Consider the following 18,454-nt stretch of genomic DNA (forward strand, 5'->3'; position numbering starts at 1 on the left):
AAACACACCTCCACATCTCCACGGCAGTTCGGTGTTGTCTCTCGCGTGTTGTTGAGGTGCTCGTTCCAAACTTAAGACACCAAAGTAATTTACATTAAAAGAAATAAATCATTTGGTAAGAATAAAATAAAAAAGTCATTTAATTTCAATTAATTATTGGTTTTTAATTTTGAAATAACAATAAAGTGGATTTTTAATTAAATGGAGTTAATCAACATTTTCAAACGAAAGACTTTGAACTTTGTATGAATTAGGGGTCAGAAGAGTGGAAAACAAAGATTTTTTTCGTTTTAATTGATAATGAGCTAAACTTGTTAAATTTTGATGGAGATTTTTTTTGCTCGTGTATCGATAAAATTTGTTTTTGAACACAAAGTTCAATCTGTTTAAGAAATAAAATCAATATCGCTGTAAATAATATTGATTTATTATGTATTTTATTGATTTTTTCTCTTTTGTGTTCTTGTTTACTTAACACATTTACCGCCCCTGACACACTAACCCTGGATTCCATAGTCATGTATCGATTGGCCTGACGTTAACCTTCAAGTTGAGATGTGGGATCCTTTTGCATTTTATTTTATCCTGGAGCAAAAAGTTGTTTGCTACTTTCAATTATGTAATTCATCTATTTAGTTCCAATTGAGTTAGGCGTAATTTATTTAATAAAAACTAGATTAGATTTATATTTTGGTTTTTAAATGGATAATGTTCGGAAATGTTTTGAATAACTCGAGAAATTATACTTGGAAATTGCTTTCTATGTACATAGAGGTAATTTGAATTACAAATGCAACGTAAAAATATCACTTTCGATTTTTTTGAGGAAAAACAAATACTTTTATATAACTTTAAATAGTTTTTAAGAGTTATTATTGTGTAAAATATGTCTGTTTTGATAAAAGTTAATGATAAGTTGTTGATGTAATATCGTCCTTGACAAAATTCGAAAAAACTACTATTTAATTTGAAAAAAGAAAGTCAAACGTGATCCACGTCTTATCAAAAGTGTGTGGGGAATCATAACAATATTTACTCAACGTGTCTAAAAATAGTGTAAATAAATAGATATTAAAAATGATTTGGGAAAAGAGTTTTAAGTTGTTAAAAATTTTAAATCAGGAAATAATCTGCAATATAAACGTTTGAAATTATTTCGAAAATACCAAAGATAAACGTGTTTTGCTGTAATTTGCATTTTGAACCTTAACTAGATATCGTTTTATTAAAAAAATTTGCTTGTTTATAATCTTTTCGAAATTAATTTATAATGAATATTTATAAAGTTATTTCAAATTCTATTTATACCATAATTTTGAAACGTAAAATGTATTTTTTTTGTACATTTTTGGTTTGTTTCCATCAAAACAATGTGATTATAATAAATAACCTACGCTTCAAGAAATTTTGGCCAACAATTTCTACCTGTATAATCGACTTGGCAGCGAGCATCTTTTTTGAACAACCAGATCAAAATTTCTCCAACCGTCCCTGAACCTGCGGCATGCGAGTTGGATGTTCAGATTGAAACGGGCAAAGGTCAGGGAATAGATGGGGAAATAAAAAAAAATCTATAAATAGAATCGAGGAAAAAATTTTTGGCAACGGTCTTTAACATTTTTACGTCACAGTTATTTCGTAAGGAACGAGTTGAATCATATAATCATAAATTGAAAAAAAAATTAATTAATAACCCATTTCAAAATAATTATTACTTTAGACTCTATTTAGTATCTAAACCAAGGTCTTTCGGTATTTCACTTCGAACTGTTTCACTTTTGATTTTTGTTCTCTCCAGATGTGCAACAAAAGCGATAATTTCGTAACCACAATAATATAATGACCAAACAAAGCATTTCGATGTTTGTATATGAAATTTAACATGGAAACAAGAGGTTCTGATGAGATAAACGTTTATATTTTTAGCCGAGTAAATGTTTGTAATGCACTCTTTAGTAAAATCATTATCAATATCTATTCAAATTTATATTTGTTACTTTTTTTAAAAACATATTTCACTGACATTAAAATCTTTTGAATTTTATGTTTAAGTGGTTTATTTTGATTCAACGAATACATAATTGCTGAATTATTTTTAAAGTACGTTTTGTTATTACACGGAAGGTCATTTGAATGTAGTTTGCTTGTTAATGACATATTTGAATTTAAATTTATCATTAACTCAAGAACTTGAGTACAGAAAGGATCTTGTTGAAAATAATGCCAAGAACATAACAAATAAGAATTGTTACAGACCAGAACCTAAGCTGGTCAAAAACAGCCGGTCAAATCGATTTTCTTCAAATGCTCCAAATCGACCTAATTTTAACAGCATCGTTTCCACCAGCATTATTTCCAACAAGTAGAAAATTAACCATTTTGTACTGCACCAATTTGTGTTGTCCTTGGAAAATCGATTTTCTCCAGATATTGGCGAACGTTGACGTCATCAAAGTTTTGCATTTTAAGCTAACGCGGCAATAATCAAACTTTATTAAACCGTATCTAAGTTAAAATTACGCTACCTAATGATTAAGGTTCGGTAATGTTAACCTTCGATTAAAACTTGATTAAGTTTAAATTCATTTTGGACTTAATATAACGAAATTTCTGAGTTTTACGGTAATTATTTGATTAGCTAGATATTAATATTCGGTTAACCTTAACCTGACATTAGTTTACCGATTATCGACGAATAACGACGTCATCAAGAATTATTTAATTAGCAATCGTTTAACTTTGGTTTTAGAACACACAATTACGATTGCGATTAATTACTGTTCATTTGAAGTTAATGATGTGTTAATACACCTTTAATCAATCCTTTAATTACGATTATACTATCAATAAATGAATATTTTATAATCCCCATTTGATTTATCGTGACGTTAACAGAGTTATGATTCGATTAACATCAAGTTAACCGTTGATCAGCAAGTGGAATAAGATCTATAACATCCACTTGACTTAACTCTACCATGCTTTCTGTTGATTAACTCTCAGTTCAAGTTAACATGACACTATTTGTTGATGAACAAAGTTTTATGATACTCTATTTGATCTTTTCGTCAAACTAAGCTCAATGAACGTCATGCTTAGCATCATAACTTAACATTATTCATAAGACATTCTTCTGTACATTGATGGATTGTGGAATATATATAAGGCGCTGTATCAACTAAAACGCAATTATTTTAGTTATTTATAGCTTAAAACCCCATAATTACACACTTCCGGGATAATAAACACATGATATTAAAGACCAAAATAAAAAAACCAGCTGTACTTGTAACTCATTTTACATTCATATATTTTTTTTAAATTTAAATCTTCAATTCATTCGTTGCTTCGAATGTACTATAAATACATTAGATTTCTAAAAGTGTCGTTGCACTGTTTTATTAAAAGACGTGGTCATTGGGTTACCGGTTCCATCTCTAGATGTACCTCGATTCGAGACTCATTTTCATTTATAAATAGAACTGGTCGCCTATCAAAGCCAAGATCTTAATGACATTTTTATTTTGTTGCAGATAAAGAGACAACACCGCCAGAAAGATGCTGGTTAGGTTGGTTACAGGTTGCGCAGGACGAAGGGCTGTAGGATGGCAATCGAGATCGTACTCGTCCAAGCCAACTCGATCGGTCGAATACAAACCGATTCGAAGTGTTTTAGTAGCAAACAGAGGAGAAATTGCTGTAAGAGTTTTCCGGGCTTGCAACGAATTGGGCATAAAATCGGTTGCGATTTATTCTAAAGAAGATAGGTTGTTAACTCATAGATTAAAAGCTGATGAGAGTTATTTGGTTGGAGAAGGTCTTCCTCCGGTACAGGCTTATTTAAATATTCCGGAAATTATTAAAGTTTGCGTTGATAATGGTGTTGACGCGGTTCATCCTGGTTATGGATTCCTCTCTGAAAGATCAGATTTTGCACAAGCTGTTGAAGATGCTGGAATACGATTTATTGGGCCATCTCCGAAAGTTGTACAACAAATGGGTGATAAAGTAGCTGCGAGAGCGGCTGCGATAGCTGCTGGAGTTCCAATCGTTCCTGGAACTGATGGACCTATTACAACTAAAGAAGAAGCAAAAGAATTTTGCGCAAAACACGGTCTTCCAGTTATTTTCAAAGCTGCTTTCGGTGGTGGAGGTAGAGGTATGCGTGTTGTTCGAAAAATGGAAGATGTTGAAGAGAATTTCGTGAGAGCCTCTTCGGAAGCTAAATCAGCATTCGGCGATGGTTCCATGTTTATCGAAAAATTCATCGAACGTCCGAGACACATTGAAGTACAACTTTTAGGTGATAAAGCCGGAAACGTTGTACATTTATACGAAAGAGATTGTTCGGTGCAAAGGAGACATCAAAAGGTTGTTGAATTAGCTCCTGCACCACATCTAGATCCTAAAGTTCGCGATCGTATGACTGAGTATGCTGTTAAATTGGCTCAACACGTTGGTTATTCAAATGCTGGAACCGTTGAATTTTTGGCGGACGAAAAAGGAAACTTTTATTTCATTGAAGTAAACGCTAGATTACAAGTAGAACATACAGTCACTGAAGAAATAACAGGAGTTGATTTGGTTCAATCTCAAATTAGGGTCGCTGAAGGAATGACTCTTCCTGAATTAGGTTTATTCCAAAAATCGATAAGTACAAATGGTTTTGCTATTCAGTGCAGGGTAACTACTGAAGATCCAGCTAAAAATTTCCAACCCGATACAGGAAGAATTGAAGTATTTAGATCTGGTGAAGGTATGGGTATCCGTTTGGATGGTGCTTCCGCATTTGCAGGAGCAATTATTACTCCATATTACGATTCTTTACTTGTAAAAGTAATAGCGCATTCTAAGGACTTACAATCAGCATGCGCAAAAATGACGAGAGCTCTTCGAGAATTTAGAGTGCGAGGTGTCAAAACTAACATTCCTTTCTTATTAAACGTGTTGGAGAATCAAAAATTCGTTAACGGCGCCGTTGATACTTATTTCATCGATGAAAATCCTCAATTATTCAATTTTGCACAAACACAAAACAGAGCACAAAAATTATTGAATTATCTCGCTCAAGTTTTAGTAAATGGACCGCAAACTCCTTTAGCTACACCAAATAAACCGGCAGAAATTAAACCACACGTCCCAGAAATTTCAAAAGGTACGTGATGATTATTTAAAATTAAAAAGCTTCGTTAAATGTTATTCTTTATGTGAGTTAACATTAATATTTAAATAATTAAGTGTAGATTTTTTCAGCGCCTTCGGATTCTGATGGTCAACGAAGAGGTTCGTTAGTCTCTTAAGAAACTAATGCAACCCTTTATTTAGAACTATAGAAGTTTTCTGATTTTTTGTGACTAATTTTGCAAGTTTTTTTTAGATAGCATGATTCAATTTTTATTACACAATCATTTAGTACACAGGCTTAGGAAGAAGGGACCACCTGTAGCTTCTTGTTGCATAATAATTTACTCATTATTTTTTTCTATAGAATAAAATAACATTCTAAAACCTTGGTTATTTTCATTACGAACATATTTGAAATGTATGCATTATTGATTTGGTATTTTTACCAGGTTTTAGAATGACGTTGATAAAAAAAACGCAATATTTTGAAATACATACAATGAAACAATGAATGAATTGATTAAATTCAATGGTTCTTTGAAAAGAAACACGAAAAATGTTTCGTTTTTTTTTCTTTCTTCAATAAGTAATATCTTTTATACGTGTTACTATACATTTATTTTATGTTTAGGTAGTTTTTGAACACTTTTCATTAGCAAGCTTTGTTTTTATTTCCTACAGCGTACTTGAGTGCCACCGCAGACGACAGACCAAGTAAATTTCTTTTTTTATTATATGTTGCTTCAAAATATTTAAATATTATTTTATTTATACATGGTGTTTCAAATATTTAAAAATTACTGTTAGAATTTGGGATTGCAAAAAATTGAAAGAAATTATCGCTGTGATAATCACTGACTACATCGATTGTAATTCTATACACTTTCGTAGTCACATACCTAGTTGGTGTGTAACAATAAATACCAACTAATATTATTGTATATTACTGTAAGCCAAAAGTTAGGCTTTCTGTATAGTTTTTCCTCTTTTGGTGGTTATCTTGTTTATTGCCTTATCTTTCTGGCTTTCTTGCAAACCATACTCGTTTCACCTGTCTAGTGTCCTGTATTCTCTGTAGATATCAACACCAACTGAGCTGCCTCTTTTCTATAAAATTGTCCAGAGTCTAAATATTTATCTCTTTCTTTATGTCATAATTGATTGGGCCATCTTCTAAGCCTTTTTCTGACCGCTGGCCTGCGCATTTGACAATGTCTGGACCCCTATACACTGTACATAATTTAAGTTTATAACGTTTTTGCCATAGGCCATGTTCCATAACGCCTCCAAATATGTGCTGCAGAATCTTTCCTTGGAATGTTGTTAGCAATCTTTCGCCGTTCTTTTACATTACCCCAGTTTAACATCCATACCCTACAACTGGTCGTATTATGGATTTATATATTTGAAATTTTGTTCTTCTTGTCAAAGTGGCAGATCTTAATTGAGTCATCAGAAAATAGAAAGTTTACTTTGCTAGAAGAATTTTCTATTTGATCTCTTCTTTCGGCGGTGTTGTTATTCGAAAAGACCAGTAAGCGCAAGTATACAAATTGCTCTACAGTATGGATATTATGTTCTCGAATGACCCAAATTCTGCAGATGATGCCTTTTACCCAACTTTTGTGCGCTGCTTTCTTCATTTCTTCTTCTTTCATTTTATTACTTCATTTCTTACAGATCCTTAAACTTTCTCTCTAGGATACCTAGAGGTACACTGTGGATGTTGTCTATGATTTAGGTATTTCTGGTATACTTTAATTCATGTAGTTAAGGCAAAGTGAAGAGGCTTTTTGCTCAATGTGGTTCAGTCCCAGATATTATCAAAGACATTAACGACTCACCTTGTTAATCAAGCAGGAGACGTTATCAACACCGATACTTATCGTAATTCCAACAACAAAATAAAAAAATTTTGTTACGCAACTTGTGCAAAAAAAAATTAAGATAGTATTACAGTAATTTTAAACACAAAAACACTTTTGAAACACCTGTATAAATATAAACAAAAAATAGTTACCTATAAAGATCAATGTTTAAATCTAAAATAAATCTATATATTTATATGCTTTAGCAAAATTCATTTTGTATTCATTTTTTATTAACTAAATTTTCCGTTTTTTCTTTTTTTAATTTCTGCATGTTTTTTTATTTATTTTTTTTTCAAATTGCATGATTTTGATTTTTTTTACAATTCTACCAACATAATATTTTAAAAAATGATTCTAATTAATACCTTTTAAATAGATATACAACCGCCGAAAGGTTTACGACAAATCTACAAAGACCAAGGTCCTGAAGCTTTTGCAAAAGCTGTAAGGAATCATAAAGGACTTCTTCTTATGGACACAACGTTCAGAGATGCACATCAATCTTTATTGGCGACAAGATTAAGAACGCACGATCTTTTGAAAGTATCTCCGTACGTGGCTCATAATTTCAGCAATTTATACTCAATGGAAAATTGGGGTGGAGCCACTTTCGATGTAGCTTTACGTTTCTTACACGAATGCCCATGGGAAAGATTAGAAGAGATGAGGAAATTAATCCCGAACATTCCATTCCAAATGTTATTAAGAGGTGCTAATGCTGTTGGATATACAAACTATCCTGATAATGTGGTTTATAAATTCTGCGATCTTTCGGTAAAAGCCGGAATGGATATTTTCCGTGTTTTCGATTCGTTAAATTATCTTCCAAACTTAATCGTTGGTATGGATGCTGCTGGAAAAGCCGGTGGAATCGTTGAAGCTGCCATCTCTTATTCTGGAGATGTTAGTAATCCGAATAAGAAAAAATACGATCTCAAGTACTATCTTACTTTAGCTGACGAACTCGTTAAAGCTGGTACTCACGTTTTAGCGATTAAAGATATGGCTGGTTTACTCAGACCAAGAGCAGCTACTATGTTAGTAGGTGCTATCAGAGACAAATTCCCAGACCTTCCTATTCATATTCACACTCATGACACTAGTGGAGCTGGAGTTGCTGCTATGTTAGCTTGTGCCGAAGCTGGAGCTGACGTTGTTGATGTTGCTGTTGATTCTATGTCTGGAATTACCAGTCAACCGAGCATGGGAGCAATTGTTGCTAGTTTACAAGATACTCCTCACGATACTAAAATCCCACTTAACAAAATCTCTGAATACTCAGCTTATTGGGAACAAACAAGAACCTTGTATGCTCCATTTGAATGTACTACAACTATGAAATCAGGAAATGCTGATGTTTATACTAATGAAATTCCTGGAGGACAATATACTAATTTGCAATTCCAAGCTTATTCTTTAGGTAAATTAAAAAAATCGAAAACTTGATATTATTAAAAACATTATTAATATGGTAATTCTTTATTTAGGTCTTGGAGATTTCTTTGAAGATGTTAAAAAGGCTTATGCTGAAGCAAATATTTTATTAGGTGACTTAATCAAAGTAACCCCATCATCGAAAGTAGTAGGAGATCTTGCACAATTCATGGTACAAAATAAACTTTCCGCGCAAGACGTAATGGATAAAGCTGAAGAACTTTCATTCCCTAAATCGGTCGTTGAGTTCCTTCAAGGTTCTATTGGACAACCCTACGGTGGATTCCCGGAACCTTTAAGAAGTAAAGTCTTGAAGAATATGCCAAGAATTGATGGAAGACCTGGTGAATCAATGCCACCATTTGATTTCGAAAAATTAAAGAAAGAGCTTCAAGAAGTTTTCCCAACTGTTGATGAAATGGACGTTATGTCAGCCGCTTTATATCCCCAAGTAACAAAAGATTTCTTAGCTTTCCACCAACAATACGGTCCGGTTGATAAATTAGATACAAGAATGTTTTTGGTTGGACCAAAAGTAGGTGAAGAATTTGAAGTAACCATTGAAAAAGGTAAAACTTTAGGAATAAAAACGTTAGCTATGGCCGAAGATCTTACCGAACAAGGAGAGAGAGAAGTCTTTTTCGAACTCAACGGTACTTTGAGATCGGTATTTATTAGAGATAAAGATGCTGGAAAAGAAATTCACGTCCATCCTAAAGCTGATAAAGCTAACAAGTCCCAAGTTGGTGCTCCAATGCCTGGAACTGTTATTGATGTTAGGGTTAAACCTGGAGATAAAGTTGAAAAAGGAACTCCATTGGTTATTCTTTCTGCCATGAAAATGGAAACTGTTGTTCAAAGCCCCGTGGCCGGTAAAGTGAAAACGGTTGAAATTAAAATGGGAATGAAATTAGAAGCTGAAGATCTGTTGATTACCGTAGAATAAAAGAAAAATGGAAATGGAGAGAAAATAAGTGTTACTGAACGTTTTGAAGACTTTTGGGTGCGGACCTCATATTTTTCTTGGGGACGCACGTCTACTTATGCGTTGATTTGTAGATTTCGTTGTTAATTTTTACACAAGTTATAATATCCTCTATACAGATACTTTTATTTCCTTTGTAATTTTTCCATGAATTTTTTTGTTATAATTAAATATATTTTTTATACGTAGACAAATTGGTTTTTACTTTTTTCTTGTGTACATTATTTATAGAATATTCTTATAAAAAAATTCTTTATGACTGGTATTTTCATATAAACCCATAGGAGTACCTCTTATCATTCTCAGGCATGTTACTATTATGAAGGCGTAAATACATACTTTAGCAACTAAAATATACTTAAATCAGTTAAATCTTTATAATTTAAAGTTTACTTACTAGATCTAAGACTGCCCATATTTAATTTAAAACGCTTAAAATTTACCTTGAAATATTGACCAATTTGTCAAAAAAAAAATTAAACAATTTTGAGTGACAGTCATTATTGCAACTTGACACTTTTATTTACTATGTTAATAAAGGATATCTTTGTGATGGATCTTTCTTGCTCAAAATGCAAATTAAAATCAATCCGGTTTTTTAGATCGAGCGAACAAAGCCCTGAATCTCTGCTTCAAAAGCTAAATGCATGGTGGTAACAAGGGAGGCAACAACATGTAAGCTGGTAATATACAACACCTCTATAGAACAAGTTGTGGAATTATCATACATGGGTGTACACATCTCAAGCACTCATGATCCCGCAAAAGACCTGAGAAATCAGGTCAACAAGCGTCCTCAATTTCAGTTTGCCTACGAAATACTGCTTGGCAGAAGAAATTCATGCGTATGGATAAATTCTGCATTCGCCCAATAATGAGTAGCAGAAATGAAGTTCCCAGAATAATTTCAAAAAAGTCCAGATAGGACAGAATTAAGAACTCCGATATCAGAGACTAATGCGGGGTTCAGGACATTGTGAGATAGGGAAGAGATTTCGGCATAAAAATTCCAGATGACAAAACCGTATAAAAATTGTGCTTGCAAATAACCCTCCCGGAACCAGCCTACCACGGAGATCGCCGAAAAGATGGTGAGATAGCTGGTAGTTAAGTTCACAGGAGATATTTCAGAGGCTGATTTTATCGGGAATAGCAGACCCTACAAGAAAAAGAAGAGCCTTTCTCATATATCAAGGATCCTGGCATGGATTTAAACCTAAACACACCTAAACTACGCCTGTGCCATTACCTAAACCTTAAAGAACTGCAATATTACTTTATGTAAGGTTGCTATCAAAAAATCATAACTCCGAAATTTGAAATTTCGAAGAAATGATCTTCAATACATTAAATACTAAATAAATTTACTTCAAATTGCTTTTTATTTCATGATGATATCTCAATTAGTTGTTGAGATACGATTGTTTTAACATCTATTCTTAAAGTTTAGAATAATCAAACATGCCATGTTGGGTTTAAAAAATCATAACACCGATGTTTATGGAAAATAAAAAATTGTTTATGGCACATTAAAACTTCATCAAATTTGCTTTAAATTACTTTTTATTTCATAATGATATCTCCATTCGTTCTTGAAATACGATTTTTTAATACTTATATTACATATCTATAACAATCAAACATTCAGAGTTGGATTTAAAAAAATTGTAATAACGATGATTATGGAAAATAAGAAATTATTTATAGTGCATTAAATCTTCATTAAATATGCTTTAAATTGATTTTTATTTCATAATGATATCTCAATTAGTTTTTGAGATACGTCAAGATTAACTAGCCGCACGTTTATTTCATGATGATATCTCAATTAGTTTTTGCAATGTATACATTACTACTTTTTTGAGTATTATCTTCTTCATTTTGTAAAATATAACAGAGAATTAACCTCTGCAGGTATCACCCACTGTTTGCTACGGCGCATCTGACCTTCACCGTCCAAGATAGATTTGCCAAGCTGTACTAACACGGTGTAAACAAACCTGACATAAGATGGGAGTTCTGCCACTATTGTTTATCGCTAAGGTGTGTTTAGATTGAAGCCAGGCAACGTCAGGCGAACTAGAATCTCTTTAATGAAAGGATATATGCCAAAACACTGCTGCATTAACACTATAATCAATGTTTTTCACCGAATCACATCAGTCAAAAAGTCTTAAATAGTCAAAATATCATATTATTATTTGGTCAAGTACTTTGTGACGTTTTGCTTGTAGCTGACAACCTTATTGGGATATAATATGATGCAGAATTTGAAAAACTTAACTTTGCTCTGTTTTGCTACTGGACAAATTTTATCACATATTGTGGTCTGCGTCCTTCTTGAGCCATTGGATTTCGGTATTATTTCGAGGAGCTTTGATGTAGCCATGATAAGATTTACATAAACTTGACTATTTTATCGCCGGTTAAGCAGAAATTAGCAACTTGAGTTTATCAGTGTTGTATAAAAATGCCAAAAAGTTGATTCAGATATTTTTTTATTTTTAAAATTGAATATTACATGTTCAGTCTACAAAAGAAGTCTGTTATATCATCTCCACTCCATTTGTATGGGGAATTATTATCGAATAAAATTCCAAAAGGATCTCCTCGTATTAATTTCACGCATGTTAAAATAATAACAGCGTATATACAAATCTTTGCGACTAGAAACAATATCAAAAATAATTGCAAGGAATTTAAATAAATAAATAAATGTTGATTCTTACTCTCATGTAGACTGGACATGGTATTATAAGCTAAATTAAATAAGAAAAGCACAATCGATTTGGTTCTTATCGCAAATTTAAATTTAAATTCAGATCATCATTGACGTGAATTGACGCGTTTGTCAAATTTTTGTTAAGTCCTCCAAGGTAACTGACGGGAATTGTGAAATGTTTGACAATTCTGAATAATTATAAATTTTTTGCAAAATTATCTTATTATGGGTTTATATAAATCATGAGTTTAGAAGGTAAATAAAGCTCTTTTTACATTTCTGATCGATTACAACTAAAATTTTTTTAGTTCTCAAACACTCCAAAAATGCTGCTACTATCCTGCAGATTGTTCTTAAATAAATTTGAAAACAACCATACATTACTCTTGTTAAGCCGCAGAACACAAACTACGACTAACGTAAAACCTCCTTCTGATGTAAAACCAGCTGCAGCCCACGTAAAATCAATTAATAAAGTTCTCGTTGCAAACCGTGGAGATGTTGCAATAAGAATTTTTAGAGCATGCAATGAAGTTGGTGTAAAAGCGGTGGGAGTTTATTCGCCTGAAGATAATGTTTTATCACATAAATTAAAAGCAGACGAAACTTATTTAATCGGAGTTGGAAAGCATCCAGCAGAAGCTTACAAAGATATTAATGAAATTGTTAAAGTTAGTTTAGAAGCGGGTGTCGATGCTGTACATCCGGGTCATGGATTTTTAGCTGAAAGATCGGATTTCGCCGAAGCTGTTATAAAAGCAGGATTGAAATACATCGGACCATCGCCGGAGGTTTTAAAAGTTTTGGGTAATAAAGTTGAAGCGAAAGAAGTTGCGAAAAAATTACAAATACCAGTTATTCCTGGAACGGGAGTTATAAAACGTTTAGATGAAGCTCAGTTATTTTTGAAAGCTGTCGATGTTCCGATTTTAGTGAAAGCCACATATGGTAGTCATGGAAAAGGGATTCGGTTAATAGATCATCCGAAAAAATTAAATGATACAATTCAGGAAACATTAAATGATGCAAAAACGTTTTTTGGCGATGGATCTGTATATTTAGAGAAATTTTTAACGAACGTGAGGCATATAGAAGTTCAAGTAATGGCTGATACACTCGGGAATGTTGTTCATGTGTTCGATAGAGATGGTTCGATACAATGGGCTTATAAAAAAAAATTAGAAATCGCCCCAGCACCGAATTTACCCGAAAAAACCAGAGATGATCTCATCAGCGCATCTTTACAAATATGCAGGCATCTTAAATATGAAGATTTAGGTTCATTTGAATTTTTAGTCACTCCAGAGGGAAAATATTACTTTTTAGAAGTAAACGCTTGTTTAACACCTCAACATGCAGCAACCGAAGAAGTTACAGGAATTGATTTGGTTCAAGCTCAGTTAAAAATGGCTGAGGGTCGATCATTAATCGATTACTTACATTTAAAACAAGAAAATATAAGAACTAACGGTTATGCTATTCATTGTGAAATTACAAGTGAAGATCCCCAAAAAAATTTCGAACCACAAGTTGGACATATTGATGTTTTTCGTCAAGGTGCTGGTGCTGGAATTAGAATGGATGGAGCTTCCGGGTTTTCTGGAGCCCATGCAACACCGTATTATGACCCCGTTTTATTAAAACTTACGGCTAAAGCATTTTCTTTGAAAGCTACGTGTAGGAAGCTTCATAGGACATTGAAAGAGTTCCGCGTTCAGGGAATACAAAATAATCTTTCGTTTCTATCTAAATTGATGTTGGATAAAAGTTTTCAAAAAGGCAAAATTACTACTAACTTTCTAAACGAACACCCCGAATTATTTCAATATAAAAAACGTCATAATCGAGCTAACTTATTAATAAATTATTGTGGTGATGTCATGGTGAACGGGCCATCAACGCAATTTTATACCGATCGAAAACCTCCAATGATAAAACCTTTAGTGCCGAAAATTCCTGCTAATATTCCTCCACCAGAAGGTTTCCGGAATTTATTAAAAAGTAAAGGAGCGGCCGCTTTTATAAAAGCTGTGAAAAATAACAAAGATGTTTTGCTATCAGATACGACATTCAGAGATGCTCATCAATCACTTTTAGTAACGAGAGTTAGAACTTTCGATCTTCTTCGAATAGCACCTTATGTTTCGCATTATCTAAACAATCTCTTCTCAATAGAAATGTGGGGAGGAGCTAGTTTTGAAGTAGCGATGAATTATCTCCACGAATGCCCATGGGAAAGACTAATTGAACTGAGAAAATTAATTCCAAATATTCCTTTTCAAATGTTAATTAGAGGCGCTTCAATCGTTGGGTACTCAAATTATCCTGATAATGTTGTGTATAAATTTTGCGAAATGGCCACGAAAGCTGGTATTGACATTTTCAGAGTTTTCGATTCTTTAAATTATTTACCCAACATGCAAATGACAATAGATGCCGTACATAAAGCTGGTGGTATAGTTGAATCCGCACTATCGTATACTGGCGATATTGCGGATCCAACCAAAAAGAAATACACATTGCAATATTATTTAGATTTAGCGGCAAAATTGGCGAGTTATGGAAGTGATATGATTTGTGTAAAAGACACCGCTGGACTTTTAAAGCCAAAAGCGGCAAGTTTGCTGGTAACCGCTTTAAAAGAAAAACTTCCCGATATGCCAATTCATGTCCATACGCATGATACCAGTGGAAATGGGGTTGCAACATTATTAGCGTCTACATTTGCGGGTGCTGATATAATTGATGTAGCTGCTGATACTATGTCTGGGATCACCAGCCAACCGAGTATGGGGGCAATAATAGCAGCAGTTCAAAACACCACAAGAACAACTAATATCGGTTTAGAGCAAGTATCTAAATACTCAGCTTATTGGGAACAAACTAGAACTTTATACGCGCCTTTTGAGTGTACTTCAACCATGAAAACTGGAAATTCAGATGTCTACTTCAACGAAATTCCAGGGCATCAATACATCAACCTTCAATTTCAAGCTTATTCTTATGGTTCTGGAGATCATTTTGAAGATATTAAAAAAGCATTTTCAGAGGCTAATGAATTATTAGGAAACATTGTAAAATCTTCACCGACTTGTTACATAGTAGGTGATTTGGCTCATTTTATGGTTCAAAATAAACTATCCGCTAAGGATATTGCGGATAAAGCCGACGAATTACCACTTCCTGCTTCTGTGGTTCATTTCTTCCTTGGTGGTTACGGCGAGCCGTATCAAGGATATCCGGAACCTTTAAGAACGAAAATTGTTAAGGGAATGAAAACTTATGAAGCTCGACCTGGTTCTTCATTAACATCTTTTGATTTTAAAAAACTTGAAGACGAACTTAAAACAAAGTACGAAAAAGTCTCGGAATACGATATTATGTCCGCTGCTCTTTTACCCGACGTTGCTAATAACTATTTCCGATTCAGAGCCCATTACGGGCCGGTCGATAAACTCCCCACAAGAATATTTTTGGTCGGCCCTCAAATCGGAGAAGAATTCACCGTTAATGTAGGCAGAGGAAAAACGTTTATGGTTACGATTTTAGCAATTTCCAGTAGCGCCCAAGGACGACGTAAGGTATTTTATAGATTAAATGGAATGCTTAGATTAGCATCTATAAAAGATCGAAAAGCTGGTAAGGCGGTCGTTATCAATCCTAAAGCAGAAAGAGGAAATAAACTTCACGTCGGTGCTCCGTTAAGAGGAACCGTCCTTAAAATAAACGTTAAACCCGGAGATGTCGTCGAAAAAAGATTCCCACTCGCCGTTTTATCCGCCATGAAAATGGATACAACCATTTTTTGTCCATTCCCAGGGATGGTAAAAACCGTAAATGTTGCTGTTGGTTCAGAAGTTGAAATTGGAGATCTCATTATTACGTTAGAGTAAAAATCGAAGTTTCACGTCTTTAAATTGTATGATAAAATATTTTTTTTTAAATAAATAATTTGAATAATATTTATTTTTAACATAAAGAGTAAACTATAAATAGAAGTTTTCTTGGACAATTCCAACTCAACTAGTTAAATATATAATTAATAGATGGCGCGGTATCGTGTTTAATTTTTAACTTCATAGATGGTGCTAAAGGAAGCTTATTAGCCATCATTACATGATTCAAAAAAAATTTGTTAATACAAATTTTTTAAAATCTCTAATTTCTGAGTGAACATAATTTTTAGAATTAATTTTTTGGAAGGCTACGAGATAAAAGAAATGCTTCTCTTATTCTTGAAAAACCACAAAAGGTGTCATAATATCACATAACATCTAAGTAACACGAGTATTTGCACTGTATAATTAAGCAATATTTGTAATGATGATTTTAAAACGAAACGAATGAAAAAAAAGAATAAATCTTTTTTGGTTAATAGTTTTGATTCGAAGGTGGGAAGATAGTTTCACAGACCACACCTGTTTAAGACCGCTCCAGTGGCGTGTCAAAACGGTTTCCAAAGCAGTTTAGACTCGTTGTATCTGGTACAATTGCGAGAATTTCGTGAATGACCATCTCTTGAATGGGAACGTCCTTATTTTACGGCCGATCCGCGTCGGTACACTGATTATGAGACCGGGAGAAAACGAACCTTGGAAAATTTGGTCTCTCCCGTTGTCGTTTTTTCCGCTTCCATTGTGCACATCTGAACGAGCCGCGCTGGGTCGCCAGATAAATAAAAATTCCTTTCCTCAAAATGATCTTGTAAATCGGAGCTGAGAGAGAACCCGACGATAATTAGTCTCTTCCTGGAAAGTGGAATCTCAGAAAATAATGTTTTTCATCTTTTTTTCTTATAATGAGAATCGTTTTTGGCGACAAAATATTTATGAGAACCGTTTGATGATAAATTCATTAACAGATTGTGAAAGATTTTTGATTTAGATAAAGCCAAAACGGTTTATCGTTCCCCACAATTACAGCGAACGGTTCCAGTACTTCCATATTCCTCGAATGGCGAAAGAACAATGGGTCGCATTAAGGCAGGCAGATGTAAATATTCATGTAACACCGTCGGACAATGGCGCCGGATTTCATTCAAATCTACGGCTAGAAAGTCTGCCCGGCGATCTTTTCCATAGATAGATACAGGAACGGTCCGTTGCCCGACGTTGGAGAAAGAGGAGGGAAATAGGAAACGCCGTAATACTCGCGCGAAAACGTTTACCGCTAATTTCTGAAATGGCCAGGACAATTAGCGTTGCAATTCCGCCATTATTTCGCGCGTAGCTCGCAGCCGTGGAGCGGAGGACAATAATGTGTCTAATCGTTTCCTGGCTTGGAAACGCTCCGTTTCCGGTCGAGGTGCAAATGCACACCGCGAAAGTATCGATACTTTAGCTCGTTATTCAAATGGCAGCACGTAAATAAGTAATCCAAAGAGATTTCAACAATTAACATATCAATAGGAAGGAGATTTCCTATATAAAAGGCTACCCTCAAATTGACCTGACAACTTCATTTAACTTCAATGTGATATGGTTTTATGCTTCAGTTGTTATGTTTTAAATTAAAATTGTTTTGATGAAAGTTTTCTTAGAGCTGTTTCTAAAATCAAATTTATAAATATTTATATTCCAAATTTGAGTTGGTTATATTATTTTGAATCATTTTATTATAAATCTTTGATCACACTTTTTTGTACTAACAAATTTTGATCTAATACTATATCAATATGGAGCTCAGCCAAATCTGGAAGATATTAAAGGACTTGATGAAGGATTCTCCCAGATACACTGATACTACTTAACAATTCAAATTTTCGTCTTTTTCATTGCTTTTAATCATATTTCTGAGGAAAGTTGCAACATGTCAAAAATCAGCAACCTGATCAACTACAGCAATAACTTTTCATTTCTTGATAGTATATTGTGAAGTATGTTACAGTGTTAGAGGTGATGTTCAAACTAAAACGTTGATTGGCGTGATTAGCACAAAAACCCATCATACATTTTGTCACGAAAATATCTTTTACTGCTTAATGTTAAGTCTCAACAGTACAATACATGTGTTCTTTGAAGATGCGAGTAACAATAATATCATCACAAATACCATCTACCATAACTTATTCTAATAGTGTCCTTCTAATAACATACACTTTTCTTTAAAATCCAGCAACCTAAGCAATACGTCGATATAACGTAATAAAACTCTTTAACTCTTCGTAAATAAACTATCACATGGGTGTATGACAAAGATGAAGCCCGGTTAAGCTACAAAATAAACACGTTCGGAGGCTGATTTTGATAACGATTCTGGATCCAATACTAAACATCTTCCACGAATAAGTGTGGCAATCTTAGTATAGCACTTTTTCCG

General features: G+C 33.6%; 2 protein-coding genes and 2 long non-coding RNA genes across 4 annotated transcripts; 2 read left to right on the forward strand and 2 right to left on the reverse strand.

Moving 5' to 3' along the window:
* Positions 1-6: 6 nt before the first annotated feature.
* Positions 7-9,608, forward strand: LOC111418065 (Pyruvate carboxylase). The gene is made up of 5 exons (XM_023050495.2): positions 7-115; positions 3,534-5,155; positions 5,806-5,838; positions 7,372-8,415; positions 8,483-9,608. Exons 2-5 carry the CDS (start codon positions 3,559-3,561, stop codon positions 9,373-9,375), a joined length of 3,567 nt encoding a protein of 1,188 aa, XP_022906263.1. The 5' UTR covers positions 7-115; positions 3,534-3,558; the 3' UTR covers positions 9,376-9,608.
* LOC139431875 (uncharacterized) lies at positions 9,522-9,891 on the reverse strand. Its single transcript, XR_011641911.1, has 2 exons — positions 9,812-9,891; positions 9,522-9,761 (listed from the first exon to the last, which is right to left on the reverse strand). It is a non-coding gene; the product is annotated as an uncharacterized lncRNA (long non-coding RNA).
* A 2,004-nt stretch (positions 9,892-11,895) lies between these two features.
* On the reverse strand, positions 11,896-12,333 carry LOC111418063 (uncharacterized). Its single transcript, XR_002706765.2, has 2 exons — positions 12,144-12,333; positions 11,896-12,080 (listed from the first exon to the last, which is right to left on the reverse strand). It is a non-coding gene; the product is annotated as an uncharacterized lncRNA (long non-coding RNA).
* On the forward strand, positions 12,281-16,098 carry LOC111418061 (pyruvate carboxylase 1-like). Its single transcript, XM_023050493.2, has 2 exons — positions 12,281-12,391; positions 12,445-16,098. The coding sequence occupies exon 2, from the start codon at positions 12,463-12,465 to the stop codon at positions 16,027-16,029; it is 3,567 nt and encodes a 1,188-aa protein (XP_022906261.1). The 5' UTR covers positions 12,281-12,391; positions 12,445-12,462; the 3' UTR covers positions 16,030-16,098.
* The last annotated feature ends 2,356 nt before the right edge of the window (positions 16,099-18,454 follow it).

Source organism: Onthophagus taurus, chromosome 11, assembly GCF_036711975.1.
Source record: "Onthophagus taurus isolate NC chromosome 11, IU_Otau_3.0, whole genome shotgun sequence".
In the NCBI taxonomy this organism is placed as follows: domain Eukaryota; kingdom Metazoa; phylum Arthropoda; class Insecta; order Coleoptera; family Scarabaeidae; genus Onthophagus; species Onthophagus taurus.